This window comes from Phocoena sinus, chromosome 9 (genome assembly GCF_008692025.1).
Source record: "Phocoena sinus isolate mPhoSin1 chromosome 9, mPhoSin1.pri, whole genome shotgun sequence".
NCBI lineage: Eukaryota > Metazoa > Chordata > Mammalia > Artiodactyla > Phocoenidae > Phocoena > Phocoena sinus.
Window position 1 is genome coordinate 28376214 of NC_045771.1, and position 16237 is coordinate 28392450.

Here is a 16237-nt window from a genome sequence, read left to right on the forward strand (position 1 = left end):
TTTTTAAATCCAAGCATACCAAATGGTTAGGGATAGTCAGATCAAAATAATAAATTTATGAAATCTAACTTATTAGGATACAACCTTATTATCTTTTAAAAAGTATATATAATAGTGTGTATTTATAGATTTATCCGGTAAGTGTATCTATTCTACATCCATATTTCTTTGACTTTCACGGTCTACAGAAATTCTAAGGAAAAGGGTAAATTGGAGTGAGGTTGGGGGAGTACTGTTGAGATTTTCTGCTTCAGTCTGCCTCTTGCCAGATGGATGACGTTGTTTAAACTGTCCTTCTTTGCTGTCCCCAAACAAAATACTGTGCAAGCATCTTTTTCTTTTTTTCATTTTCCTCTCACACATATAATGTGTATGTTACATAATACAATACAACACAGTACTAGTTGACTTTCAATAATAAATCAATGTCAAAAATGAACCAGAGTACTTAACTTCTTTTCAATTTTAGCCAAACTTTTAAAAAATTCTTAAATCAGACTGTAAACTTATTTAACTTTATAAGTTAATTCTCCTGATTGATCTAATAAGTTAAATTTCACCCTTCATCAGTAAAGTATATCCTACTTTATATTGAATATATTATTTCAAATAAATGTTGAATATCTGTGTACTTTGCCTATGATTATAGGTCTGTATGTGTTGATTAAGATTGTCATCATATACAAGTATTATTTATTTGTTATTTGCTGCAGAAAGTAAGATGTGTAAATCCATACATACATTTTTAATCATTTAACCAAAACAAGCTAAGAAATTATTTGGGTCAATAATAGAGGCATGAACAGACCCCTCATGAATATATCTACCAACCTTTATTGTTAGGTCTTCAGCATAAACCATATGTACGTGAACATACCAACAAGATAATTTACATAAAATTTTAAAACATTAAACTTTTCCTATTGAAATCTATATGGGTGCTCTAAAAAGAGAAGTGGTACTTCTCTGTGCCACTTTTAACTTGCTGTAAATTTGCAAGCTCAGTGAGAGTTGGTGCTAAAAGGAAAGTCTAATTGGGGTGGGTAGTGGTAAATGCAGCTACAGGCAAACTCCTAAACATAGGGTAATTTTAAAACAAGTTATTGTATTTCAAAGGTTCATTTGCTGCTTAGTTGAGCTCAAGATTTTGCAGAGAAGACAGGCTCTTAGCTAGCAGCACCGTCTTCTTAGTCTTTTTGGTACTGGAGTCCCAGGCCTGGGACCAAGCACCTGAGTGGTCTCAGAAGGCTGATAAATGGCCTCCTCTTCTACGGTGCCGTCCTGTTCTTGCCCCTTCCTCCAACTCTCTTTTTCTTCCCCTTTCCCTTTTATATCCCTCATCTCTCACACCACCAGGAACAGCAAGAAAAAAAAAAAAGAAAGAAAGAAAGAAAGGGGAGGGAAGGGAAGGAAAGAAAAGGAAAGGTAAGGAAAGAAAAGAAAAAGAAAAACATGCAGCATCCTTAGAATTAGTTGCAAAGGAAAGAGAAACATTTCAGTTAATTTTTACCCTTCTCACATTCTGGTTTCTGACTTAGGTGCCCTTCCTGGGATTTGGGTTCCTGAGCACATAGGAGCTGGCTGTGGTCAATGCCCACCAAATAGCCCTCCCAGCACAGTGGGACCTGCCAGTTTGCTAGTAGATCTCACATGGTTTTCTATGCTAGCTATTTTCAAGTCGTCGTTAACTGTTTAAATTGATACTGTGAACCTGCTAATTATTCTTTTCTCTTGACTTCCAATAGCTATTACCCTAATGAAAAACTTAAATTTTCAGGTCCCATTTGAATAAAGCCTCTATAATTTCTTAAATCTATAGCCAATAGTAATCCTTCTCAATTTGGGTTTTATTCCACCCACTTTTACCACACCTGGTGAGAGTACTACCTAAAGACGCTGGAGCATGTATCCAACTGTTACCATAGAAACTCTCCACCAGTACCCTCATTTATCATGTCCAACATCTGTACTTAGTCCACAGGTTAATCATCACAATATATGACAGTTTTACAGTACATTGTTTTAGCTCTTATCTTGTTGGTTTCTTTCGATAATTTCCTTATATTGTTTCAGAAGACAAACTGAACTGAAGTAAGTTGTCATTGAACATTTGATTAGTGCCATGAATAATTTTCCATTTAAGACTCATCACCATAATTCTGTGTTATGGTGAACATGAATTGAAGATGATCGAGTATAACTCAGTTTTAAAGCAAGTCTCCAAGCCTTGGATTTGGTTATGTAATTGATTGAAAGCATGTTTTCCATTTGACCCAGATGATAACTCTGTTACCCTCACAGTTAATAAAGACATGTAAAAAAAATAAATAAATAAAATAAAGACATGTTATGCCAAGAGAAAACTTTATGAAAATATTCTTTTATAAAAATAAGACACTAGCTATTTTAATGATAATTATTTTCCTATTTTACTTTAGTTCATGAAGGGATTTTAAAATGAAAGGTTTCCCACACAGGGAGATCAAAACTGTTGCCTTTCTAATTTATTTTTATTCATAAATTCATGGAAACTAATGGTAAAATAGTGCATGGTGAAGTTTATTTACATAAAATATTTTGAATTGTGCTGATCAGATGGCATAGAAAGTACATTTCACTTTCATAGAATTTACAGCCCTGAAGAGATTGTAGGTTGTTGTTGCCGTTTTTAATAAAAATTTTAGTAGGTTTGTTTGCCTGTATGTTTTTTCACCGTCAATGTACATTCTATGTTTGTGACTTAAATTGCTATCATAAATATTATTTTTATCAGTAATACTGTTTGCTAGAAAAGTACTTTTCCTTTTATGGGTGTGATTTTGAAAGGTTTCTCACATTAAATAATATATGGTTTTGAGTTATATTTCATAAGGAAGATAATTCATAAAGTACCTTTATTTTTGAAAATATGATTTAATTATGGGAATGAACTATAGACTCAGTTTTTTTCAGAAACTTGTGTATCTTATTTAAAGACTGTATACCCATTATTTTAAAATAAGAATTTGCTTTTACAAACCTTTATAGTAAAAGAAGAATTATGGATTTTTTTCTCTGAAGTTTATCACATATCCTTTTCTCAACACATAAACCATTAATGGGTGTTATTTTTAACTTCTTGTTATGACCTTCTCTGGTGAAAGAAATAATGAATAAAATTCAGATGTTTTATAAAACTAGTAATTTAATTTCATAAAGGTGATACTAAAAGATCTTTTTACTCAAATGAAGAGATGAAGATTCTAAGATAAATTCTTTAAAATACAAAATCTTCTGATTTTATAATATGTATGCCTTGCATTTTTCAATATTCTTCCTCCACATTTGATATTATTTCACATTATCATATACTTAACTTTATATTAAAAGACTATCAGACATAAGAATAAAATACAGGAGAAGTTGGATTATCTCATTTCTCAGTTCAGGAAAAGCAGTTTAGCTTAGTGTTCATGCAACTAACACTAATTACCACATGTAATGTATTTAATCATTCAGATAAGTAATTACTAAATGCAAAAGAATACATACGCTACTTTCTTCATGGACCATAACTGTATCCCTTACATTATTGATGAATGGCCATTCATTCCTTGCTTGCTGCATTCACCTCTTGATATCTGTCACTGATGTGAGATATAAATTAGTTTGTGTATCTTTTCTTTTTCCATGTGATTCTGAAGACCCTTCAGCTTGAATTATATAGTTCTTCCGTCCACAAATATGGCTGAAAGTTGAACTTGACATGGATCAATATGATCTGGGCTAAATATCTAAATGTGACTGATTATGTTAGCATCATGTCCACAGATCAATATTGAGTTTTATTATGAGCCTGACTCTATAATTGGGTTTAATCAATAAGCTTTTGTCTCCTTTCCTTTGCAGTTTTAGGGTTGGACCATATAGGTTTTTAAAAACTGCATTTAGCTTACATTTAGGGCTCTGCTTCTTGTGATGACCAGTAATGAGATCTATCCGTGAATTTTAAGGAACAATGGAGCCTCAGCTCTACCACTGTGAGGAGAGCCCACTTTTATCTTGATAACCGATTGCTTGCCCAATATGCGCGACATCTCTAACAGAGCTAATGTAGTAACACCCCAGCACTCCTTTCGGGTGATGTGTGGCGCTCTCTCTCTCTCCTTAGTAAATAACTCACATTGAAGACGTTGACAAAACATACCATTAATGAAAGCAATCATAAAAGCTTGCCTTTTGATAAACCCGCAGGGTCTATAGGCGTTGAAAGATGCAATCTGTAAAGAACAATAAATTTGGGCCTTTGATTGAAGTGCCATTTGGGACGTTATGCTTTGTCTGCATATTTGCACAAACGTGATGCTCCCTTTTTCATGTCTCTTAAACTTGAAGCCTGAGAGCATTCATTGCCATTTCTACATTAAAGTTGGTCCCATTAAAAGCTTCCTACAAAAAAAAGACTGGAAGTGATCCAGCTGAAGCTAGTATGTTCATTTCTGCCCTAGTTTGCCATTTGGAAAGCAGACTTCTAGCCATCGTTGTCGGTTTTTTTTTTTTTATAAATAGGCCTGGGTTCTTTTCCAGGCAGTTCCTTCAGTAAATGTATACTTCAAATGCATCAAGTTTTCTTAAATTAGGGGGAAAAAAGATGATTTCTGTGATGGATATTTGAAGTGGCTTTGAATGTGAATAGAATTTCCTCATTCCAAATGATTGGCAGATTTTTCCCTGTCATTTTTATTTAGGCTCCAAAAAATGTTGCATTTTATGGTTATATGCTGAATTTGTGGCATCATATTTTATGTAATGGAAAGTAGTCATCTGTTATCATGAGACATACATTTTGTGTTGTTCAAAAACTGCATTTGCCTGTTATTAAACCACAAAAATAAATGTACATGCCTTTCTGAATTTACAGATGCAGACCGTTTTCAGAAACATGGTATGGATGAGTTTATTTCTGCGAATCCCTGCAAGCTTGACCACGCCTTCCTTTTTAGAATACTCCAGAGGCAGACTTTGGATCACAGACTGAACGATTCCTATTCTTGCTTGGTTAGTACAAATCTGTCTATCTCGTCCCCTATAGGTTAGAGTGAAAGATTTTTAAAAGTGAGAAATACTTGTTATGAAGCAGCCTTTTATTATCCCTGACTCATTTAATGACTATAGTTGGAGTTAGGGATAAAGGATTCCAATCGATTGCTTCCCAATTTGAAAATTATACACTTGAGGACCACTGCTGTGCCACTCAATAGACAGGAGAATGGACTCGAACAGACTCTGAACTGTGGTTTCTCAGTCCCTCCAGAGAAGGTGCAATGAAAATAGAAGGCTTTACTAAAGATAGAAAACCTCTGTGATAGAATTTACTAACACCTGTACAGATATTTTAAGGTTTAAATTCTGCTCACCTAATGGTGATACTGTTCATGTCTCTCTTTTGTTCCTAGAAAGACAATCTAAGCGACAGGGAAAAGGAACAGTGCAATAAATAATACGATGACAGGGGCTGTATGTAACAGAGGAAAGCTTTAGTTTCATCTAACGCTCCAAAGATAATTTGAATTTCCTTTTAAAAAAAAAAAAGGCATTAAGTCGAGTAGCTAAACTGCTACTTTGTGTTTAAACCAGCCAAAATTCGGGATACAAAGTATAATTTACATTTAGAAGGAATGCTTGACTCCTTAGAATGTGGGCATTAAACTATAGCCTAAAAATCGTATGTACCTTTAAATCCAAGGATTTTTGTTCATGGCAGTTCCTCTGGAATTTCTCCAGCTGGAATATACCTATTTCTATCACCACTTAGTCTGTTGGCTACTGAGCATGGTAGCTGCATGCAGTAAAGTTACACTCTCTTTAAAATAAGATTTTAGACAGGATGTGCTGTCAGCTCATCAGAGATGTTTCAGTAGACAGGAAGAAATTAAACAATTTATTGCCATGATCATGCTGATGGTTCATTAATTCATTTGTAGACTCTTTTTTAAGTACCTATTATTCAACAAGTAATTGTGTAGCTTAAACCCAATCCAGCCCAAACTTTACAATTACATGGAGAGTAAAACAAGTCATCACAAAACCCTAATGTATCTTTCTGTGGACAAGCACACATAGACTGATCATCAGTAAGAACACTTTCCTCTTGGGTTCCACTCTGTGGGGTTAGTTCCTGAACTGTCAGAAGTCGTTTTCATTATGTGGATGACCTCACGTGCCATATGAAGTGTGAGGAGTACACTACAGTGTGTCTTCAACTGCACCTAGAGGGTAGGTGTGATTGGAAAGAGTGTTTGAGCGCAAGATGACCCTGGATGTAAATCATGGCTCAGCAGCGGATTTGCACTGTCGTCTTGAGCAATTCACTGATTACCTCTGAACTTTAGTTTCTGTATCTGTAACATGGACTCATAGTAACTACTATGCGTGATGGTTCTAAATATTAAATATATACATAGTATGTCTGGTACAGTGCCTATACTATCACCACAGTAAGTAGTATTCTGGTTTTCTTTTTTCTCCTCTTCCTTTTTAGTTATTTTTTATTGCAGTCTCATCTTTCTGTATTTCTCACTATTCTTTTCCTTCTCTTGCACAATTATGCTGCCCCCTTTGAAAACTCTCCATTCCCCCTTCTTTCTCTTTTTTATCTGAAATTAATCCATATAATCCACTGAAATATTTTATAAACCAGCTCTACCTAACCTGGCCCTCTCTTGTTAGCCAAGCATACACACCCATCCTAACATCTCATTTCAAGAGAACCAGAAACTACTGCTGTAAAACATTAACTTTGTTGTATTGGTCATAGAAAGACAATAGAATGAGAACAATATCCCAAATATTTAAATACCCAAGTAGTACATGTTTACCACTGCTAGACTTACTGAAATTCTCTTAGTTCACTTTATAAAATGCTTTTGGAAACTAGGCAATTTCAGTTATCAGGTCTGCTTTACCATTCTCTTTTTAATTGATTCATATAGAGATTGAAGTTTTTTGTAATGTCATTCTTTGTGACTGACAGTTTAGAAGCTGTGAATAAATTTGACTAATTGTGAGTGACAGTGGAGGAGAACAGGTTGCCCATGCCTCACTGTGGCAATAAAGACAGGATGCTTTCACGTTGTCAGTGGCCCAGATCAGTTCCAAAATTGATGACATTCGCTCTTTAGAAAACAATAGGAAACATACTACTAATTTTTAAAATATTGTCAAAAGACACTGTAACGCAGCTTCTGCTTATAATGCCTAAGAGTGCCTACAGAAAAGCAAATCCTGGTACAGAAAAAGAAAAAAAAAAAAAAAAAATATATATATATATATATATATATATATATATATATATTTCTGTTCTTCCTTTTGCAGGGGTGGTTTAGCCCTGGCCAAGTCTTTGTGCTGGATGAGTACTGTGCCCGTTATGGCGTGAGGGGCTGTTACAGACACCTCTGCTACCTTACAGAACTGATGGAGCATTCAGAAAACGGTGCTGTCATTGACCCAACCCTGCTTCATTACAGCTTTGCGTTCTGCGCCTCTCATGTGCATGGCAACAGGTATTTTTACTTGCAAACACAAGTGAAATGTGGAGGGGTGACTTGGGAAGAGAGAAAAATGCTATTATCACCTAGTTACAGATTTTAAATAGCAAACGCTTCTTGCAAGTGGAAGAAAAAAACCCACAAAGGAAAAATGTACATCAATATGCCGGTGATTTAGGTGGGCTGCACTTTATGTTTCTTTTTGCCATTAAAGCCACTTGAAACAGAGAGAGAGAGAGAATCTATGAGATTAGAAGTCGCCTTTTAGTTCTTATGTACCACCTAGTATTAGGGTCTGCCCAGCTTAAGTGTCATCTGTATTTCTGTTGTAATGCATGTGGATGTCTGGGAAGGGTTTGTTGACAGGTTTGTGTATACCTAATGATCCTTGCTTTTCCGCTGTGGAACAAGTGTTCATCAATAAAGCGAGATAAATACTGGGTTTATGTAGAGTCTCCTCCCAGCCCCTTCCCTAATCCGCGCTTGAGGAACAAGTATCCCCTTTTAGCACTCTAAGCCAGTGACCTCACCTCTTGTTTTACCAAAAGGGCAAAATATCACCTAATGCAGGCCCCCGCAACGATACATCTCTGACCTTAAAAATCTCTTCACCTTGCTCCCTCTCTCCTCCCCATCTTGTTCCAGGGAACCTTCGCTAGGTGGGGCTCCTCCCATAAAGGACATGCCCTTTATATGTAACGGGTGTACCTTGCCTCCCCCGTTATTCCATCTCCCTCTCTTTATATTTCTTTTCTTCCCACAAGCCTAAGCTTCATCTAGCTGCACAAGATAACAGAGTGGTAATACTTGCTAACTAGGTGAGGTAGGGCAAGTTTCTGCATCGAGTTCTGTCTCTATTTCTCCATCTTTAAGAAAGACATAAGATAGTATCTCTCTCAAATCATAAGTTGTGATAGGATTTAAACGCATTCGTGTATATCAAGCACTTAGAACAGAGCCTGGCTTGTGAGTGGTCAAAAAAATGTGAAGGGATAGTTTACATAGTCTTAAGTACTATTGTCCCGTCAAGCTACCTCTCCATGGTTCTCTTTCTCCTCCCCACCAAACTCCTCTCACCGTTTCCCCCGTTCGGCCCCCAGCTCCGCACTTGCCGGTGAGGCTGCTTGAAATGGATTGCCTTCTCCAGCTCCACCCTCCTTACTGTCATGGGAGAGTTGACGCTGTGGAATATCCAAGTCCCCGTGCTTCTGTAAATGCTTCTCATTTTCCCTGATGCAGCTGTCTCAGCGCTCCTCTTTTTATTTTATTCTATTATCTTCTTTTTTTTTGGCCGTCTCTTTGCTCATAGTTCATGTTTTTCCAGACCCCAAGTGTGGCATTTTCTCATGTCTGTTCTTGAACTTGCTCTCTTCTGAGAATTTTTTTCTACTTCAGTGAAAAATTCTGTGTTGGTGATCTTGCCACTTTCCACAGCTTCAAGTATGACCTCTCTTTATACAGATAATTCCAACCCAATTATTCTCCTAAGCTACAGATCTCTGTCTACAACTGGCAGCTTGAATCTTCTGCTGATGCCTTAAACTCTCCACATTTAAAACTAAATCCATCATCTCATGAAACCCGCTCCTGTACCTCTCTGAGCTCCTAGCAGAGTGCCTGACAAGAAGTAACACTCAGGCACAAAGTAAGTGTTCAGTAAATACTTGATGAATGAATGAATGACTTTGTTATTTGTATTAATATCACTTCCAGTAATGGCCATTCATCTTTCATTTATCTTTCCCTTTTACCTCCTAGACCCATTTTGTTGCCAGTGTCAATATTCTGTCTTTACAGTACTCCTCAGATTTGTCTTTTAGCATTTCCGTTGTGTCTACCCTAATTCTGGCCTTTATTCTTTCTTGCTTATCTACCTTTATTCATCTCTCTACTGCTTTTTCCTCCCCACATTAGTCTAGCAATCACCTTCAAAATTACAGGCTAACTTTTACCATACTCCTTTGCAAAAGCCTTCGGTGATTCTCGTTTCATTAACAAATTAAAAATAAATGACAAGCATTGGGTTTTTCCAATATCATCATGTTCTGTCTACCTCGTTTGAAGTCCCGGTATTCTTCGCTACATAATCTTTACCCCCAGACAACCTGTTTATCCTCCCTGTAAGGTTTCTTCTTTCAAGTTTTTAAACAGTCAGATATCACAAAATTCCTCTAAGAAGACCTCTGTTAACTCAAGCAAACACTACAAACCTTTTACCTGTAGTTATAAACTTTATCATGTATACTTGCATGCACACACACACTCGCACACGTGCACGCCTGCTTCTACTGCACTAGATCATATTTTAAAAGCAAAAACTACTTCTCATTCCCCTATCATCCTCTGTAAACCTTAACACAGTGCCTTGCATATTGTGGGTGTAGAATAAGTACTTGCTGAAGTCCCCACTGCTGCCTTTTCTCATCCTACAATAAAATAAGACCGATCCTAATCTCAGAATCTCTTCAGACTTTTACCTCATTATGGAACTCAGCCTTACTTGGAAATTAGGGGAATGTTACAGAGTTTAGTCACTTTTCCTATTACCCCAAGGTAAACCCTCCACACTCAGCATACTTTGTCGGGGTGGGGGTGGGGGGCTGTTGGGTGAGATGGCAGGGCAAGCAGGGGACCGTGAGAATAACCAGATGGCTAACCTTTGATAGTCAAAGTGAGGGGCTGTTGTACAATAGTAGAAACTGTCTCTTATCTCTCCGGGCACTGTCTTAATTCCTCCTGACCAATGGATATCAAAAGCTTGGCCCCCCAGTGTTAGGCAGCACTCTGAAATGCAAGAGGGTAAGAAGGTTACAGTGGAACAGACAAACCCAGAGAGCCCTGTATGATCAGATTATTTTAGTCATTAACACAGAAAGGTAAAATTAAATTGAGAACATTAAGTGGAAAATTCAGCTTATGTGCCCCCAAAATGTATGTGTTTGAGACACATTTTAATGGAAAGTTACTGAGGCCATTGGGAGCTGCTGCCACCACCTGGGAGGCAGCCTGATTTGAACCTGTGGGTTGCCATAGTTACTTCTATTCTGTAAACTATTGTTTTCCTTATGATGGTACACTGTAAAATACAATGTAAGGTATGTTTATACGTTTGTGCATATATTATACTTAATATTACACATTAAATTCATTTTCCAGGTTAAAATATATGCCTGTGAAGGTATCTGGGTGGTGCTTTAGAATAGAAATTTGAGTCAGTCTCTGATTCAGCATTTAGGTCGTATGTAACTTAAGAAAAAAAAGAAAGGAAGGAGTATAGGTTTTAGGGAAATTTGAACCTCAGTTAGGGTAGAAATATTCCAAGATAACCCAAAACGCATAATGTTTCCTATAATGTTTAGAGTCTAACAGATGTCACTCAGAGACGTCGTGCTGTCTCAATGAAAGAACTAAAAGAGGCAAAAGATCTCTACTTGCATCTTGCCTCTGAAATTTGCAAGCTGACCCATGTTGGGCAAATCACTTAACATTTCTGAAATGGGCATTCTTATATGGAAAAGGGGAAATATTAAGGTGAAGGTCCTGGATAATTATAAAATACTCTATCAGTATTGATTAGTCATTATTCTAGTATGTTTCCCTTTGTCAGCCAGCTGCAAGCATGTAAATTGTAAGAGGAGAAAAAACGTGAAAAATAGGTAGTTGCTCAGTGGAAATATTTCAGCGTGTAAATAATTATATTCTTAATTTCTTTGCTAATAGAACACTCTGGGTTTTAGCAACCTCCCTCTGTGAAAATAAGCTTCTCTCATCCCTGTCTGTGGCATCTGATATTTATACAGCCTTCCGTTAAAAATACTGTCAATGTCAAGTCTGACTTTTCTACAGTGTTTGCCGTATTCTCTTGTTAAGATCATCTTTCCATCTGTCAAGACACACACTCAAAGAGTTGTTTTGCTCATTACCTGAACCGCCTCTGTCAAAAATTCAAAAGAAAAGAAGACTGCCTTTTGTTATGGATGGACACGAAGGACAGCAGTGCTGTCTGGATCTGAACCGTCTCCAGGAGCCCATCGTGTCACATGGCGCTGAGCGCGCTTAGGCGTGTGCCTTCCCTGCAGACACAGCGTCTCTGAATAGCACTCTGAGTGTTTCAGGAGTAAAAGAATAGAGTTAAACAGAAAAGGTCTGGCTGGTACTAAGACCAAGGAAGAAAGAGAAAAGTGAGTCAAGGACAGAAACCGACCCACTCGTGCAGGATGCTAGCCACGGCCGGCCGTGAAGAACACAGCCCCGCACTCAGCGTTAGCGCAGCTCAGGTCTGTCAGCGAGGAGAAAAGAGACTTTCGGAGATGATACCTGTAGGGCAAAGTTCCAGGTTGATGTACATGGTTAGACATCTTGGTTTTGTGAGTCAGGCTGATGGTGGAGAAACTAAAGCAGCAACACAAAATGGCTTTTATGTCACTGTTTAATGTAAGGGATGCAGTGGAGTCGCTGACTCTTGTACGGTCTAGCAGGGCCATCCTAGAGCTGCTACACACCCGGCAAAGACCAGCTCAGCTGTGCGAGCTTTCGAGTACAGGGTACAGGGAGTACAACGTGACTATAATTTGTATGGAAAGTAATCCCTACTTTCTGTGGATTCCAGATCATATCACAGGGTAATAGGCAACCTTCACGGGAATCAGTCAAATCATCATATCACAATACCTCCGTCTTCAGAGATCATAACATTTCCTATCACTTCAGAAATCATACCTATCACTTCAGAAATCATGCCTCAACTTCCTGCCTCTCATTTTGGAGACAGGGTTGCATATTTTGAGTCACATCATAGAAGACTGCATCAAATAGGCTCATCCAGAATTTTCATTACCAGTTCTTAATTCTAGTCTTTGATAAATGACTTAGAGAAATTAAGTCTAGGTATCACACCCATTGTGAATCTAGAGACTCACTTCTGGGACAGGGGAGCAACCAGATCCAATGTCATCGCAAGGTGAAATTTACACGGTGTGGCTAGCCTGACAGATTTTATCCCAGGTGATATGTGTGCAGAGGTGGAAGAGATAAGTTACCAATGAGGGCCTTTTAAATATACACTGAGGAACCGTTTTTGATTCTATCAGAAACTATAGTACAACCCAAATCCGCCTCAATCAAACTTTCAAACAGAAACATCTACCCCTAGTCAAGCTGGAATTCAATACTAAAGGTAATTATGCTCTTTAAAATAAGGCAAAAACAGAAAGTGAGCGATGTGGGTAGAGACTGACTAAGTTGGAAATAGCACGGAGCTAGGAGTCAGCACAACTGTCTTCCTGCCGAGATTCCCCCACTTTTGAGCTATTTCATTTGGAGCAGTTGGTCCTGAGCCTCAGTTTCCCAACCTGTTTCTTGTGAGTAATATCATCGATGCTGCCTACCTGATGAGGTTCCTGAATAGGTCAAATACGACTATGTAAGCACTTTGTAAATGATAAAAATATCACGTAAATATCAAGCAGTGACATTTTACATATGGTATGGTAGTTAAATAAGCTTTGGGGAATTGCTCTGTAAAAGACTGACAGTGCAAAGGTGAACTTGAGAGTGGTGTTACTGCAGCACAGTTTACACCAGCCTCAGCAGGAAGGTGAGACTGGAAAAGCATTGAATAGGTGCCTCACTCCAACTACCACCCATAAGCATTAGAAGGAGCCATGGGGAGGTTCTGGGATCACCCCCCTTCCGTCCCAGCCCCTCGTGTTGCTGGAAAGCATTGTGGGCCTAATGGGGCAGCAGCATAGACACAGCCAGAAGCAGGAGCCAGGTATCCCATCATCCAGAGTAAGGAAGTTGCCAGGCTGCAAGTTGGGGGGAACGGTTACTAAGGTCACCTAGTCAATTTTCTCTCTTTTCCCTCCACACCATTCATGCACAGCAAACAACTCCTGGTTTTTTCTGAAACAATGCACGAAAGAGCCTACTGAAGGTAAATCACTGAGGAAGAGATAAAGCAAAGGGATTTTTTCAGTATGACTTTGAATATAGATCAAGTTAACAATGAACAGAAGCAAGAGCTACTTTTCTGGTACAGCTTTTCTGAAGCTTGGGACCTTTAAAGCCTCTTAGCATCTAAAGTGTGGAAAGGAGTTTGGGGTCTTGCATTGGATCTCCATGTAGTTTTCCAACATACTACAATTTTTAAAGAACACGGTATGTGATGCTGTTGCATAAAAACAATCAAACAAAACCCAAAAGCTGTATATATACATCTGAACCATTTACCATTACTGTTGCCACTCAGTTTGGTACTTTTAGATCTGTGTTGATCTAAACAGGCACAAGATTGGCCTATTATTTTCCCTTCTCATACTGTTTTTGTCAGGATTTGGTATCCAAGGTATTGTAGCCATATAAAATGAGTTGGGGAGCTTTCCCACTTGTTCTGTTCGAGATTTGAAAGGTCTATCAGTAACCCATTTTTAAAACCATCTGGGAGAGGTACAAACCACTAGGTATAAAATAAACAAGATATAAGTATATAACGTATAACAGCAAGAATATAGCCAATATTTTATAATAACTTTAAATGGAGTATTATCCATAAAAACATCAAATCAGGGGCTTCCCTGGTGGCGCAGTGGTTGAGAGTCCGCCTGCCGATGCAGGGGACGCGGGTTCCAGCCCCGGTCTGGGAGGATCCCACATGCCGCGGAGCGGCTGGGCCCGTGAGCCATGGCCGCTGAGCCTGCGCGTCCGGAGCCTGTGCTCCGCGGCGGGAGAGGCCACAACAGTGAGAGGCCCGCGTACCGCAAAAAAAAAAAAAAAAAAAAAAAAAAAAACAAAAACATCAAACCACTATATTGTACACCTGGAACTATACATCAATATAAATACATCAATATATTGATGTATATTATGTATTATTGATGCATATGCATACATCAATGATGTATATATTGATGTATCAATATAAATACATCAAATACATCAATATAAATAAAGAAATATTTTTCCTATTCCAAAAAATAGGAAAACAAAACCATCTGGCCTTAGGGACCTATTTGTGAAAAGATTTTTAACCACTGCATCAGTTTATTTTATAGTTAAAGAACTATCAGGTTTTCCATTTATTTCCTGAGTGAATTTTGTCAGGTTATGATTTTCTGGGAAATAGTGCATTTCAGCAAAGTTTTCAAATGCATTGATATTAAGTTATTCAAATTGTTCTTTTCATACTTTTTTTCCTGCCTATAAATGTCTTCCCTTTACATTCTAATAGTGTTCATTTTTACCTTCTCTCTCTCTTTCCCCGTCAATCCATCTTATCAGAAGTTTGCGAAATTTATTGGTCTTTCCAAAGAAGCAGTTTTTGGCTTTGTTGAACTCTATTGCTTCTGTGTTTTCCATTTCATTAATTTTTTGAAAAAAATAAACTTTTTGATTTTAGAATAATTTTAGATAATACAGAAAAATTACAAAGATGGTACAGAGAGTCTCTGTATTTCAGTTTAGTCTAATGTTACATACATAATAATATCATACATTCCTACAGCACATTTGTCAAAACTAGAAGACCAATATTAGCACATTACTTTTTCTTTTTTTGGCTGTGTTGGGTCTTCATTTCTGTGCGAGGGCTTTCTCCAGTTGTGGCAAGCGGTGGGGGGCCACTCTTCATCGCGGTGCGCGGGCCTCTCACTATCGTGGCCTCTCTTGTTGCGGAGCACAGGCTCCAGATGTTCAGGCTCAGTAGTTGTGGCTCACGGGCCCAGCCACTCCGCAGCATGTGGGATCCTCCCAGACCAGGGCTCAAACCTGTGTCCCCTGCATTAGCAGGCGGACTCTCAACCACTGCGCCTCCAGGGAAGCCCAGCACATTACTCTTAACTAACCACGAGGGCTTATTTGGATTTTACCAGTCCATTGGGGTATTTTGTTGTTGTTGTTTCTTTTTTTTTAATGTCCTTTTTTCTTTTCCAAGGTCCAACTCAGGATACCGCATTACATTCAGTCCTCAAGTCTCTTCTGATCTGTGGCAGTTTCTCAGTCTCTCATCCTTGTTTTTCATGACCTTGACAGTTTAGAGGAGTACTGGCCAAATATTTTGTCAAAGGTCCCTCAGTTTGGGTTTCGCACATGGTATCTACAAGACACAGCTGGTCATGGTAACCTTGATCACTTAGTTAAGGTAGTGTTTGCCAGCTTTCTCCACTGTAAAGATATTGTTTTGCTGTCTCCAGTGCTATTTTTTGGATGTAGGTCACTAAGTCCAACTCATACTCAAGAAGAGAGGGGAATTAAACCCTACTTCCTGGAGGGAGGACTAGCTACATATAGTAAATTGGAATTCTTCTGCAGTGAAGGTTTGTCTCTTGTCCCCTGTGTATTTAGTCAACCACTTGTTTATATCAATATGGATTCATGTATAGTTACTTTATACTTTGGGTTATAATCCAATACTACTTTGTTTTGTTGCTCAAATTGTTCCAGCTTTAGCCGTTGAGAGCTCTTTTGACAGACTCCCTTTGGTGTTTTTTTTTTTGAGCACTTTCTTACTCTCTGGTACTAAAACATGCTTGTAGTTCATATTGTTTTTTCCCTGCCTCAGCCCTAGAATCAGCCATTTCTCCAAAGATCCCTGATACCTTTTCTTAGAGAATGGTATATAGAAACCAAGATCAGGATGATGGATATGCTTATTGCTATTGGGATGCCATTGCTTCCAGGCCCTGTGAGTGGACACAGCTAGGTGATATGTATGT

At 38.2% G+C, this 16237-nt stretch overlaps 1 protein-coding gene across 11 annotated transcripts in view; it reads left to right on the forward strand.

Moving 5' to 3' along the window:
* The window catches only part of CADPS2 (calcium dependent secretion activator 2), a 494346-nt gene that overhangs the window by 325623 nt on the left and 152486 nt on the right, over positions 1-16237 (forward strand). For all 11 annotated transcript variants that reach the window (XM_032643104.1, XM_032643102.1, XM_032643096.1 and 8 more), the window contains exons 12-13: positions 4901-5037; positions 7354-7541. In XM_032643104.1, coding sequence (XP_032498995.1) covers positions 4901-5037; positions 7354-7541 — 325 coding nt within the window. The remainder of the gene's footprint in view (positions 1-4900; positions 5038-7353; positions 7542-16237) is intronic.